Genomic DNA, 15,278 nt, shown 5'->3' with positions numbered 1-15,278 from the left:
TACAAGTTCTACTTTCCTACCAAAACAATGTATTATTATTATTTTTTTAATTTAAGAAAAGTAGCAAGTAAGATGTGAGCACACAGCTACCTGTTGGAAGACACCCCTTTCTGCCCGCTATAGAAGCAGTCCGTGAACAGGACTGCTTGGGGCAAGCCTGGAAGTCTGGAGAGGAACTGCATGAATGGATGATGGAAACGACGTTTAGTGGTCGTATTCACAGATGCAGTCACCTTTCTGCAGCCCCTGCCCCACAAATGCCAGATGGGCCTAGAAGTGATAAATGGGTATATCAAGAAAATGTTCTGTCTCACGCTTGGCCTAAAGGAGCCCTCCCTGACTCACCAGAGGTTTGGCACCAGCATCTTCTGTTTCCCATTTTCCCAATTTGAGCATTTAAGCGAATTCCTCTCTAGGAAGTGTTGGCCTGTCTGTTGCTTAGTCTACAAAGCAGATGGAGTGCTCTTTATAGTTCAATCAGGAATCCAAATTAAAGTCATCGGCTTGTTCTTAATGGGATTAATGGGAGTTGAGGAATCCATGATGGCAGCTTGAGAAGCTGTCTGGCATTGACAGGAGGCCCACCCGATGTCAAGTACACATAGGTATGCCTAGTGGCCAGGTCTCCACCTTCTGGGGTTTCCGATGTGGACCACAAAGCCTGCCGGGTCTCACAGGGTAGAGACGCTCTTGTTTACTAAGGCCGACAAGTGTCGTAGCCTAATATTTTTCCCCCATTTATTTTACTGAGGTGTAAGTTATGTGCAGTGAAATTCACACTTTTAACCACATGGTTCTGCTCCTCTTGACAGTCATGTGACCACCATTGTAATTAAGACATAGAAGAAAATTCCCCCATCTCCCTCTGTAGTCAAGTTCTCCCCCAGCCCCCGACCCTTGGTAAACACTGGTCTGCTTACTTCCCTATAGTTTTGCCTTAGCAAGAGTGTTATATAAATGGAAACATGCAGAATGTAACCTTTTGAGCCCAGCTTCTTTCACTGAGCATCAATGATTTCAAAATTCATCCATGTTGGTAAGTGTATCAATAGTTCCTTCTTGTTACTGGATGTACCACAGTTGATTTACTAATTCCCCAGTTTATGAACATTTTAAGCTCTTTCCAGTTTTTAGTGATTATGAATAAAGCCAAAGTAAAATTTGCATATAGGGTTTCGTGTGACATGGTTTTATTTCACTTGTTTAAATGCTTCAGAGTTGGTATATCTAACTATGAGAAATGGCTTAAAGGTTTTCCAAATCAGTTGTACTATTTTGCACATAACCAGCCCTGAATGAGAATTCCAGTTGGTCCATGTTCTCACCAACACTCGCTTGGTATTTTTGTTGTTTGTGTGTTTTATGTCCTCTCTTCTAATAGGTTTGTCGTAGTGGTTTTCATTGCGGCTTTAATTTGTATTTCTCTAATGATGAATTCTGTTCAGCATCTTTGCGTGTTTATTTTTCATCTATACACCTTCTCTAGTAAAGTATCCGTTCAGATCTTTCATGCATTTAAAAAAATCTGATTGTTTACAATCATTGCATTTTAAGAGGTGTTTAGGTTTTCTGGATACAGGTCCCTTAACAAAATATGTGAGTGTGAGTATTATTTTTTAACCAGTCTGAAACTTGTCCTTTCATTAAGAGCAGAAGTTCATAATTATGATGAAGTAAAACTTGTCCAGATTTTTCCTTTATACATCAGGCTAAAAAATATTTGTCTAACCCAAGGTCACAAGTATTTTCTCCTATATTTTCTTCTTGACATTTCATAGTTTTAAGCCTTAACATTCAGATGTATTAACCATTTTGAGTTAATTTTTATGTAAGGTGTGAAGAACAAGTTGAGGTTCTTTTTTTTACATAAGGATATTTTCATTACAATTGAGATTTTGATCATTATTGTTGCTCATATTTTCAATTTATATATTTGAAAATATGTATCATTTAATTTGTTATTGAATTAACATTTAATTTTACTGTTTTTCTTCTCATCTTTTTCTTCTTCATCTTTGTCTCCCCTCCTCCCCCACCTCCTCCTCCTAATTCTTTTTATATTGAAATTGCCAATACTTGGCTATTTTGACCTATAAAAGCAGAAACTGAAGCTGGTAGGTCGCTTCTTGCCAAACTGGTTTATAACATTTCTTCATATGTGTTATAAATAGATTTTTGTGTCTGCTGCCTTCAGTTTCTTATTTTTCTCAGAAAGTTCTCATTGTAAATGAGTAATGTGATTTTAGCATTTAACAAATGTCAAGACTTAAAGGTACACATTTTGAAAGAATATGTGAGAATTAAATCCATGAGAGACCATCATTTAGTTGGACAACACCACTGACTCATCTCGGCCCATAAATCATGGGGAGATGAAGTCACTGAATAGTTATGGGTCCAGGCCTTATGGAAAAACAATTTGAAATTAGCTTTCAAATGCCCCCCTTTTTGGCAATTTGTCAAAATGAGCAATACCTTCTGAAAATGCAAGGTTGGATACTCAAATATATTCTGCAAGAAAAACAAAAAGGCAAAGCATGAAATATTTTGATATTAAAGTTCCATGGGGTTCTTTTTTTGCAGAGGAGGAAAAAAGCTGGATTTTCTTACAAGGGGGCTATATAAAAATACTCATTGCTACAAGGAGAAATATAGGTGTTAGGCTCTGTAATATCCCCTGTATTACCCTTGTAGTAGCCCCACCCAACCTTAACATTCTGTGCTTGGTAAGAGTATTTAGAACTAGAAAAAAATGGATAAGCACACAATATGGATAAGCAATACTCCTCACCAGTGATTCTGTAGCATCTCTTTAAATACTACCAGTAATGAGGAGTTATTGTTTTCCAAGACATAAATTCCATAGTCCTCATTCCTTCCTTACACTGAAAATATATATTTTTTATTATTATTCCTGCCCATCAACCCACTAGAGGAAGCCCCACCCCACCCCACAGGATAATCTTTGGGATTATTATTAGTCCTAAACATGTCCAGACAGGTCTATTTTCTAATCTAACAAGACTCTAACCTTTCGCCCTTATTCTTTTGAAATGGTTTGAAAATCTTTTACCACTTAGACAGATGTCAATTTGTTAGTGTTTTCTTTTTGTTTTTGTTTTTGTTTTGTTTTGATAACTGGTTTTCATGTCTAGAAACAATTCTACAGTTATAGTACAACCAAGGCAGACAGAAATCTATTATCTCCCCCTTTATTCTTTTGAACAAATAAAGGTCTGTATTTGGAAAATAAAAGGATTACAGGGAGAAGACAGTAATGCCATAATGAAAACTCTGTGCAGTTGGCTTGGACATCTGCAGGAAACTCAAGTCAGGACTCCTGGTTCCTCAACAGCACTGTCTTGTCCTCCTTCTTCTTGTATCACTTTTCTCCAAAAAGCCATTTCATATAGTGTAACTGGGGCTGCCACTTCTCCCACCCACCGTGTGACGTGGGCTCCTCCATAGTACCCTGACCTCTGCCCACTGGAATGGGCTCTGGGATTGTCATCTTCTCCAAGCCAGCGCTGTCCTCCGTGGGATTCTGCTGGAACCATCATTTTGTTTTCTAGCATTATGGACCTAAAGCATTATGTATACCTCAAGCTATTGCAGGACGTGATGGTTAATTTTATATATCAACTAGGCTAGGTCACCTACCATTCCCAGATATTCAATCAAACATTATTCTAGACATGTCTATGAAGGTATTTTTTAGATGAGATTCACATTAAAAAAAAAAAAAATTTATTTATTTTAGAGAGGGAGGGAGAGAGCAAGAGTGAGCAGGGGGAGAGGGAGAGAGAATCCTCAAGCAGACTCCCTGCCAAACAGGGAGCTTGATGCAGGTCAACCCTGAGATCATGACCTGAGTTGAAATCAAGAGTCTGCCGCTTAACTGACAGAGTCATCCAGGCAACCCGAGATTCACATTGAAATCAGTAGACTTTGAGCAAGGCACATCGCCCTCCATTATGTGGTGGGTCTAGTGCAATCAGTTGAGGAACTTAATAGAAAAAGACTGATGTTTCTAGAAGAAGAGGGAATTCTGCAAGCAGACTGCCTTTGGATTCAAATTGAAACTCTTTGCTGGGTGTCCAGCCTGCCAGTCTGCCCTGCAGATTTTAGACTTGCCAAACCTCCACAGTCATGCAAGCCAATAAATCTCTCTTCTCTGTGTGTGTGTGTTTATATGTATGTGTGTGTATTTACATCCTGTTGGTTCAGTTTTTCTAAACAACTCTGACTAGTGGAGAGACCATCATTTCTTCCACATGGAGGAAGAATAAAACACCTACAAACACAGGAACATGCACACAAGTGAAAGTGGTTTATAAGCTTAAACTCTAATCAATATACACATATAATCCTATAAACTGACTTCACCCACTCCCATTTAACGTGACAAAACCATCTGTCATGTCACCATGTTACTAAATCACTTTTGAATCATCAGGTTTAATAGCTACCTATTATCTCATTGAGAGAACATGCCACAATTACTGAGCTCATATCGTGCTGCTGGACATTTAATTTGCTTTCGAAACCATTGCCCACTCTTGTGAATATATACAGCATCTATTTGTCCATGTTTGAGTGACATTTCTGGGTAGATTTTCAGAGGTAGAATGCCTGCTCATGACAATGTGGTTCACGAAGACATTTGCCAAATTAATTTTCCAAAGAAGGTATAACAATTTACACTTCCATTGTCAAAACATTAAGGTATTTACTTCTGTGAATTCTTGCCAGTATTACTGTTATAATTTTAACATTTTCTGTTTTTAATCTTGTTTTCACTGAAATAAAGCAGTTTAAAAAATTCTTTTTTTTTTTTTTAAGATTTTATTTATTTATTTGACAGAGAAAGACACAGCGAGAGAGGAAACACAAACGGGGAGTGGGAGAGAGAGAAGCAGACTCCCTGCCAAGCAGGGAGCCCGATGCGGGACTTGATCCTGGGACTCCAGGATCATGACCTGAGCTGAAGGCAGTCGCTTAACCAACTGAGCCACCCAGGCGCCCCTGAAATAAAGCAGTTTAAATTCTACCTTAGATTAGTATATATTTTTTGATTACTAATTGGGGATATATACGTGATTTTTCTGTTTTTTAAGTTATATTTCCTCTTTTGTAGTTTGTTCATAAACTTTACTCATGTATCTATAAGTATCTTATTGATTTATGTGAGTTGTTTGGATGTTAAATATATGATCCCTTTACTTGCCCTATTTCACATAAATATTTTCCATTCTCTATTCAGTTGCCTTTGCTCTTGGTGTTCCCACTACTTGAAATACTCTTATACCAGATGTCCGTGTGATTAGCTGCTTAGCCCTTCAGGGTTTTTCTCAAGTATCACCTTCTCATTGAGGCTTTTCCCGGCCGGACCATATAAAATTTGAGCATCTTCTCCTCCACCTGAAAATTTCTTTCCACTTTCTCTAGTTTATTTTTTTTCTCTTTACCACTTGTCACTGCATAACTCTTTATAACTTTAGCTGTAACTATAACTATATATACATATATATACACACACACACATATATGCATTTGCTGATTTATCATGCTTATTTTCTGCCCCCTCCCACCACCAGAATGATATAGTAGAATACTTTTGCTAAATATTAATCAGACTTGATTCTCCTTATATTTTCTGCCCCACTCTGTCATATTTTAAAGAGGCTGCCAAAATGTTTTGTGCTTCTGGCCTCAAGGATATTTGCCCTGGAGAAAGCAGACATAGCCTAAAGCTAAATATTGTTTCAAACTATTGTATAAAAGATTAAACCCAATGAAGAAATAATAACAGCAAGCAGGGATACATTCAACATTTCACCTCCACTCTTGACTAGGACAAAAAGGTGTGATGTCCATCAGACTGAGCTGACCCACAGATTACCCTTTGCCATGACCCCAAGGAATTGGGCATATGTCAGAGGGGATGGGGTATGGGGGAGTAAGGAAGTAAGACCCTAGACATTAGATATTTTCTATATTCTAGGAAGTCACAACTCCAGTTCCTCAGACCAGTGTGGCTTGCACAAGGAAGATGTAAGTTGAAACTACATAGAGATGGAGATCAAAGGTTGTTGCCCCATTTTCCAGAAGGCTTCTGGATTCCAGTGCAACCTAGAGTAGGAAGTTCAGGGGCAACCACAGCTGGGGTTCAGTTCCTCCACTTTGGCAGAATGGACATACCCCATGGAGATAGATAGATTTATAAGAAAAAAAAAGAAAATAGTACTTCTTGCAGGACTAACATTGTGGTCTGAGATATAAACCTGTACACTTTCCCAGTCAGAGTTGGTGGTTGCAGCTCAACCCACCCTGGGCTAAAGGAATCACACCAAAGCAACAGAGTTTGGTTGGTACTTACTCCAGGTAGGATGTCCTGCTTGCGGACAGCTGCCCGAGAGGAACTTTTTCATCCCAAAGTGGCAGGCTTGACTGGGGACCTGAAGGAAATATTTTAACGGGATATAAAGTAAGGCAGGCAACCGATGGTATTTCCAAGCAACTGCGTTTTGGTCACCTTCTGGCAGGAATGATATCATCCCCTGATCAATAGTAATGGCCAGAGGAGTGTTGGACATAGAGCTGCTGGCTTTTCACATCTCAGTTTACTTAATGGGGAGTCCTGTGGGTTATGAAATGACTCACCACAGAGAGCTCCCTTGTCCACTTTACCTTTACTCCATGTGGAAGGGGATTGCCTTCAGTGGGATACATTCAGTTTGGTTCTGTGTGCATATGATGTGTGCTCTATCTTACACCTTTCAGAATAGGACTTGCTTTCTCCAACTAATAAATGTTCTTCTGGCTTTACTTTTGTTCTTGTTCTTGATAATATCTTGCCCTTACCCAAGACCAATTGATTCAGAGTAGAATGGCATTTACACGTCTTGTTATGAAGATGCGGCCTATACACCAGAAGCAACAGCATCACCTAGGAGCTTGTTACAGACATATAACCTCCGTTCACTCCAGCCATACTGAGTCAGTTTACAACAAAATCCCCTGTCGATTCACATGAACATGAAAATTTGAGATGTGTTGGCCTACACCAACTGGAGCAGGTTGCTCAGCCTTTACAACGAGGGCATTAGAATCCCATGGGTGAGGAATTGCCCCTGAGACACTGGCCTTGGGTGGAAAATTTAAGGGAGCACCCAAAACTCAATTAACAAGATAAATAGAATCTAACCCAAATTTGTTGAGAAAATCAAAATTAATGCAAAAAATGCATGATGAAAAAAATATCAACTTTTAAAATACAGTTGGTATTACTAATTTTTCCTTTTACCTCTGGATCCGATACTGCGAGATAAGGCACTGCTTTAAAAAAATACAGACGTGTAAATACCATTCTACTCTGAATCAATTGGTCTTGGGTAAGGGCAAGATATTATCAAGAACAAGAACAAAAGTAAAGCCAGAAGAACATTTATTAGTTGGAGAAAGCAAGTCCTATCAGGTTTCCTATCAAGTTATATGCCTGTGTCAGGACTTAATTATTGCCTGATCATCCCCAGTAGAACTTAATCCTTATGAAGGCAGGGACTTGGTCTATTTCACTATTACTGTTTTCCGTGATGAATGCCCAGGTTGTAGTAAGGTGTTGAATAGATATTGCTAATTTAGTGTACAGATAAGTGGTGATTCATCCATATAATGTAATACTGTGTAGCAATTTAAGTGTTTTTTTAAAAAGCCTATTGTTGATATTGAATACTCCTTCTATGTTAAATATAGGAAGTATAAAACTGTATAAATAATATGAACACAATATTCTTTTTTTTCCCTATAATTTCTATATCCTGTGGAAGAGGGTTAAGTTTATTATTTTTTTTTTTAATCAGCCTTAAAGTTAAACCTACAAAGAGAAGTTGATAGGCTGGAATATTTCTCTAAGATGAGTAAGATCAAAGTTTATGTTCCTTTTTTTTTCTTTCCTTCCTAGAGTAGCTAATCACCTTTCTGCCTTTGTGGGAAATGTCTCTCCAGGCCATTGGAAACCTATGATGCTGTTAACACACTGGGACAAAATTATTGGTAGGAGGACCATAAAAATGATTACCCATAATTGGTCACTTTGGAGAATGAAAGGGGGCACTATTCAAAATTACTCTACAACTACAAACACTAGGACTGTCTTGGGAAGAACCAGGACATGTGGTCACCATGTTTATTAGTAATACCCCACATGAGAGCCCTGCTTCTACTTGTTTCTAATAAGCAAACAAAGAAACAAAAGAATGGCTAGGAGACATTTGGATCTTTAGGACTTCAGTCATCTTGCTGGAAATTAAAAAAAAAAAAAATCCCACATAATCAGTGGTATCTAAAGTACATTATTTATTTGGACTTTTATCCGTAACATTGAATAATTGAAAGGGAATCACTATGAATATTAAATGGCTCCAATTTCTAGAACAGAGTAGGCTGCCAATAAATAGACCATTTGATCTCTGAGTGTGAGAATCATGTGCGTGTTACACACCATTACGTAAGAGCAGATGTTAAATATTTAGCAGAATGACTAGCAACTATTGGAGCTTCCTTTCTGCCAACTAGTCTGGGTTTAATAATCCATCATAGTTAAAACAAAAATCTATCTCATTAACTAGAAACTCACTTCATGGCAAAGCTCTCCACATCCTTGTGGGTCATTAGAATGGGATTTTCACACTTTCTTTCATTTAGACATTGGCACCCTGAGCAAAAACAGCCAGAAGATCCCTTTGTGCAACTCACATAGGGCTGTATTCCCTTCATTTAGAGTCTCTTCTTTGGCACTGGGGATGCCTAGCTTTTGGTGCTGTAGCTTTTCAGATGCTAGAAGAGCTAGAGGGCAACCCTCATACGGGGTTAACAATTGCTGATCACCTACTAGCAGCAGTATCCGAAATCCTTATATTAAAGGAGTGATGTGGTTATATCCTTTCTGATCCTCATTTGATTGACATCATTGCTATTAATAAATAGGACTGAAAGACGAAGCTGAATGAAAAATCTCACTCAAAACTACAAATTAAAAGCCTAGTGTTGATAATGCTTATCATTATTTATTGGTTCATTCAACAATTATTTATTGAGCCCCAGTATATGCCAGGCACTGTTCTGGACTCTGGGTGAACAGAGGTGAACAGCACAAAGCCACTGTCTTCAATGGGACCGTCACTATAGTGAGGTGGGAGACACAAACAAATACACGGGCATTCATTATAATGTCGGGTAGTGGTAAGTGCAAGAAAGGGGAAAAAAATGAGATAAATAGCTAGAAAGAGACTCAGAAACAAGGACTAGGTGTCATTTTATATAAGGTGATCACTGAAAAGCTTTCTGAGGAGGTGACATCTAAGTAGAGCAATGGTGGGTATGCAGGGAAGGTCATTCTTGTATCAAATTTCTGTATGAAGCAACTTCAAGCTATCCCTTACTCCATTAGAATGAGCAATAAAAATTTAACCAACACCCCTAAGAGGCCAACAATTATTTATTGAATATCTACAACATAGCAGGCTCTGTTCTAGGCTCCAGGATACACAGTAAAAAAGATAAAGTCTTTGCTCCCCCATGAAGCTTACATTCTAGAGAGTAAATACATTTACTGAAAGTAAACAGTGCATTGAAAAGATAAAAATATCAGAAAATAATATGTGCTCTTGTTAAAGAAAAAATTATTCATGACACTTGTTAAAGACGGTAAGGCACACTTTATTCAAGTAGGGCTACTACAATGGGATTTTCTAGTTGGAGAGAGAGCAAGAACTCAAATCCAGCTTAGACAGGGACAAGTGGGGATTTCCATCACAGAAGCAGATGGGGATCAGTGGATAGAAAATTACTAAGAGGAAACATCTAAGTAAGGGGGATTCTTACTAGACCTACTCAACAGGATTCTTGCTGAAGATAGACTTGGATGATTAAGAATGAGAGTAGTCAGATACTAAGGGTAGGGAATTTTCACTACACCAGCTTAGCAGGATTCTTGCTCAAAGCAGATTCTACAAAGACATAAGAATGGCCAATTTCAGGCCTATAGGGACAGAGGACTCAGAGGAGCCTGATTAAAGTTTGGTTGAAGTAGACAGTCTTTGTCACTCTGAGGAGAATGACAGATGAGCAATATGGTGGACAGGGAATAGGAGGCTGGAATGAGCCATCTTGGGGGGAAGTGGATTCCAGACAGAGGGAGAATTGTGTGTAGATTATCTGCTTAGTAATTTAAAAGGGAATACCTTTCTCCCTTTAAAGTGTATTGTTATTCAATGTCGCTTTAAAACCATTTCTTCCAACCATCAGAAATTCAGAAATGCACATTCCACACTTAGAAAACAATGGACCACTGGGATCAGGAGCCCTCCTAGCCTGGGCCTAGGAGTTACTATTTCCATGCTGGTGCTGAGGCTGCTGGGCTGGAAGAACGCCTAGGGCCATAATCTCTGCACAACATGATGCAGTCCCCATTTTAAAGCCTACCCTGGGGCCAACAGATCAGGTCTTACAAAGAGAATCCAGAGTCCCTTAAATTTGCTTCTGGATCTGAGGTTAACTCCAGAAGCATTTACAGATGCTGGAAAGATCCAGTTTACAGTAGGAAAAAGTCCAAGTAACAGCAAGCACAGCAACAATAAAATCATTCATTTGTGCAGCAATTTATACATTTAGGTTATTGCCTATTCTAGGTCATCCTTTTCTGGAATTCTTGGAGCCATGCCAGACAGAGATTACATATCCCTATCGTATAAAGAAAATGAGACCCACAGAAATTAAGCAAATTTTTTCAGGGCTAGCAAGTCAGATACATCACCTGACAGCACTGCCGTCCATTCAGTGCATTGGACCAATTGATCTGAGTTGTGTGTTGGGTGACTGTCCTGGGAGGAATATCAAGTCACGTAAAATCTAAATCCAAATCATTATAATACTATCAAAACATGGGGGTAGGGAGCAAGGAAGGATACCCAGATGAATTCTCTTATCCATTTCTAGGAGTTTAGAATTCTATAAAATCTAGAACATGAAAGGAAGAATTTATTTCCCTTTATCCATCCATTACTATATCCCTGCCCCTGATATTACTTAGTGCCTTTTCTGTGCTGAAAATCCAAAATGTAGAAAAGAAAAGGTGGGTACCCCACAGGAGGTCTAATCTAGTTTGCTGGGTCAGCATCATCAAACTGACCACCTCATTACTAATTCATAACAGAAAATTATTTGAAAATTGTACTTCCAAGCATTACTATTTCTTCCATATGCCAGTTAGTGTTTGGAAAAAAAAAAAAAAACTTAAAAAGGAGAAGTTTACTATAGCATCAAATAATTTCCAATTTTCTGAGTGCTAAATGAAGTAAAAATTGTGGTTAAATTAAACTCATCAGAGTTATTATGAAAGAAAAGTATTCTAATGAAATTGTATGTCTTCGAATCTAAATATTTTCAGAGAATTATGTCTATAAAAAGGAGACCTTTTTTTTTAACAAATGAGCAAAAATATATCAAATATGGGGCGCCTGGGTGGCTCAGTTGGTTAAGCGACTGCCTTCGGCTCAGGTCATGATCCTGGAGTCCCTGGATCGAGTCCCGCATTGGGCTCCCTGCTCGGCAGGGAGTCTGCTTCTCCCTCTGACCCTCCTCCCTCTCATGCTCTGTGTCTCTCATTCTCTCTCTCTCAAATAAATAAATAAAATCTTTAAAAAATATATCAAATATGAAATTCCTTATATTAGAAATGTCAGTTTTTGCAATTCTTGACAAGCTCATCCAAATTTCAAATTCCATATGATACATAGTTTCTGTCCAGTTAAATACAATTCATAATCATGTGAATTTACTTATTGTCTTCTAATAAAATTTAATTTAGAAGCTATTTTACATGTTGCTTTGCCAGTTTTATGCTACATATTGCAATCAAAGAGAAGTGAATTCATTGATCAGATAATTAGTTTAACTTTAAAAAAATTCTGTTTGGTGGTAGGGAACTTGCTCGTTCTCTGCCTCAACTAAACTACCATGTGCTAAGCTATGTTCTATTCTTGGCTCATGAGAGAGACAAGAGAGTAAGTTGATTTTGAAGAGGAAATGGGAAGCAGGAGATGGTAAATTCTTTCCTTACCTTGTCCTGAAATCTGGAACAGGGAAAAAAAATATGGACACTAACAATAAAATCACTCCCTTCTCTTGAGTGTTTCCTCTGTTCTAGGAACTGGTAGTAACTCTCAAAACGAGCTCATTGATCCTTTGCCACCACTTGGCAATGTGGAAATTATTTGCTTTGCATGTTTGTGGAAAATGAAGTTCAGAGAGGTCAAGATGACTGTCTGAAGTCACACAGCTAGTCATTGTTGGAGCCATATACAGACAGGCGTGTATTGAATGCCACACCCAACAAGGGGTACATTGCTTTCACTGTTGAGCAGAAGATTTGAGCTCTGAGCAGTGCGAAGGGAGCATTGCCTCTGTGAGCCTGTGACAAGTAGCTAAGTAGTGGCAGTTAGTTAGTTGATTAAAGTGACAAAGAACTATAAAATCATGTTTAAAATGTATGGACACCTGGAATGAAGAAGGCCCTTTGGAGATGGTAGCCTCTGATCATTAAAAAAATGAAGAGTTGAGTTAGTCTGCAAGATAAAAATTCAGTTCTCACTTTTAGGCCATTGGGACCTGACAGAGGTTCCTGACATTGACTTAAAAGAACAAAAAAACAAAAAAACACAATTTTAATCCCATAGGATGAAATATCAAATTTCTGTATGAAGTATAATACAAACAACTATAAAATGCCTAATCAGTTTTTTTTTTATATTTGATTTTCAACATTCACACTGTAGAAACATGCAAACCCCAGCTGAAACAATGTGCGATCTTGTCCCATCTATCTTTGGACATAGACGGCGGGTTAGGCAATGAGAGGTCTGACTAGATCCCATTGTCCAGCTCTGCGGCCAATGGCTATTCAAAGTAAGAAGCCAAACCCATGGAGGGAGGAAATGTGCATCCCACCTTTACCACTACTGTCTCAGCTGAATCACTCATGATGAAGAATGACGTTGTTGGCTCTTTAACCTAAGTTTAAAGGATAAACCCCTGGACTGAGGTGGCAGAAATGGGACCCGTTCGCATCCAGCTTTGACAACCACTTCCTGTGATGCTTGGGAGAGACACTTAGCCTCTCATTCACCATCTCTGCCAGTAGAGTCCATACTTAGCCTTCTCACAGGAATGAGATCAGTTTTTCATTCCTAGTACGTGCTCTCCCACAAAGCAAGAGCTCAAAAAAAAAAAAAAAAAAAAAGGCCTCACTGATTGAAGAAAAGAATTAGTGAATTAATTAATATGCCTTTCTTATTTTTCAAAGCATTTGACATACATGGATAAGGTTTATGCTTACTAATTATCTGTATTAATAAAACTAAAGTCAGCATTACTTGTCAGCACCAGAGGGACGGACTTACTTCACCATCGAAATATGCCTTTCAGTTGGCAGAGAACAGTGAGCTCTACTTAGAAACACAGTCACTCCAGAGACTTTCAGGGCCCTGTGATGACTTCTACTCTACGTACTCAACCCACCTGTTTAGGGTGCTGGCAGCAAATCCCAATTTCTGATGACCTACCTGACAGTGTCCCATCTGTCACATAAGCACCTCCAGTTTATAAACAACCCAAACTTAATTCAACTTTTTTCCCCACAAACTCATTTCCCCTTTTGGATTCATCACCACAGACACCAAGATCACAATTCACTCCATTTCTCAGATAAAGCAGCTTAAAATCATATTGGCATTCTCCAATCAGCCATCACATCTGGATAATCTGCCTTATTGATGTGCCATCATTCATTCAAGAACTATTGCTTGCACACGTATTGTGTTCCAGGCACCATGCAAAGAACTAGGCATACCTTAAGAAAACACGATCCCTGGTCCTTGGAGCCTATGCTCTGCTGTGGCAGTCAGACCCATTCACACAGGAAAAGCCAGGAGGTAAACTAAGTTCAAGGAGTTGCAGCTGATACAAAGGAAACCAACAAAGCATGGCCTACTTTGAATGGAAAGGGAGCCCGTTTTGTCTGTAGAGGAACTAACTGATGGATGGCCAGCATGGTTGGAGCATAGTGCACTGGAAGGAGAATGGGATGAGATACAGTCGGACAGGTTAGCAGGGTCCTGGTCATGTAAAACAACAAAGTAAGGGAGTTGGAATTTATTCAAGACTTTTGGAAACCAGTTAAGAGGTTTTGGTTATGGACTCATGTGATCTGAGTTGTGTGTTAGTATCTTTCTGGCTTCTTTGTGGAGAAGAAGTTGGAAGTCAGAGAGAATGGCTATGGGTTTGTCTCAGTCCTTCCGAGTCAGAGGTGAGGATGGTCTAGACCAGGCTAATGGCAGTGCAGAAGTGGAGAAGCCTTGCCTCCTTCCCATCCCCTATTTACTGAATTATTTTAGGCCCTCATTATATCTTATCTTAGCTTTCATAAAAACCCTCTTGGACTGCCTGTAGGTGCTGTTCCTAATCTGTCCTCCATACTGCCTGCCACATAGATTTGGCCACTCCTGTGCTCAGAGATTCCAATTCACCTCCTCCCTTCCACTCACCACCATTGTCCTACAGAGGCTCTCAAAAAGAGGTGAATTATACTCACAATTACCTAGGAACAACTGAAAATATTTTGGACCAGGTCCCCCCTGCTGTGCAGAGTGATACTCTCTGGGCACCATGAATATGTATTTTTAGTAAGTTTCTCCAAGCCATGTAGATCATCTGCTCTCTTTTCCTCCCCACCATCCCCAGGAACACTGGCATATAAGATATAATTTGGCTAAACACAAGATCTGTTCAGAACTGCTGCAATTGGCCTACCCTCCTCATACACAATCAACATCTCACCATCTCCTGTTGTATCTCTTATATATTTTGTTCCCTCAACCTTCAGGGAGAGAAAGTATCCTGTTGCACTGTCTGGGAAGGTGGGTGGGCACAGAGATCAATAGGTTATTACAAGACAACAGGATAGATACTTTGGAACAGGGTTGGGAAGACCAAAAGATATCAAGGAAGGTAGCAAGATTCTTTGTGCATCCTGAAGTCGATAGCCGGGTCTACCAAATAAGATTTTAATGATTGAATGAATGAATGGATGAATGAATGAATGATGAATGTAAACAAAAGCCACTACTCAAGGACAAGAAGAACAGAAAAGTGTACCTTCTTTAGCTGAATCAATGTCATAAAGCAGTAATTACTCTATATCGAAATAAAGAAGAACCACT

General features: G+C 39.0%; 1 protein-coding gene across 2 annotated transcripts in view; it reads right to left on the bottom strand.

The window, feature by feature from the left end:
* The window catches only part of CDH11 (cadherin 11), a 190,278-nt gene that overhangs the window by 29,840 nt on the left and 145,160 nt on the right, over positions 1-15,278 (bottom strand). The window contains exon 12 of one of the 2 annotated variants that reach the window (XM_035025063.1): positions 6,361-6,458. The exons of the other annotated variant lie outside the window; for it this stretch is intronic. Coding sequence (XP_034880954.1) covers positions 6,376-6,458 — 83 coding nt within the window. The 3' untranslated portion in view covers positions 6,361-6,375. Of the gene's footprint in view, positions 1-6,360; positions 6,459-15,278 lie in introns of those variants that run through there. 2 annotated transcript variants of the gene reach the window in all.

The sequence above is a fragment of the Mirounga leonina genome, unplaced genomic scaffold (genome assembly GCF_011800145.1).
Source record: "Mirounga leonina isolate KUSES-001 unplaced genomic scaffold, KU_Mleo_1.0 Mir_180, whole genome shotgun sequence".
NCBI classification, from domain to species: domain Eukaryota; kingdom Metazoa; phylum Chordata; class Mammalia; order Carnivora; family Phocidae; genus Mirounga; species Mirounga leonina.
This window is presented reverse-complemented; position numbering and strand designations above follow the sequence as displayed.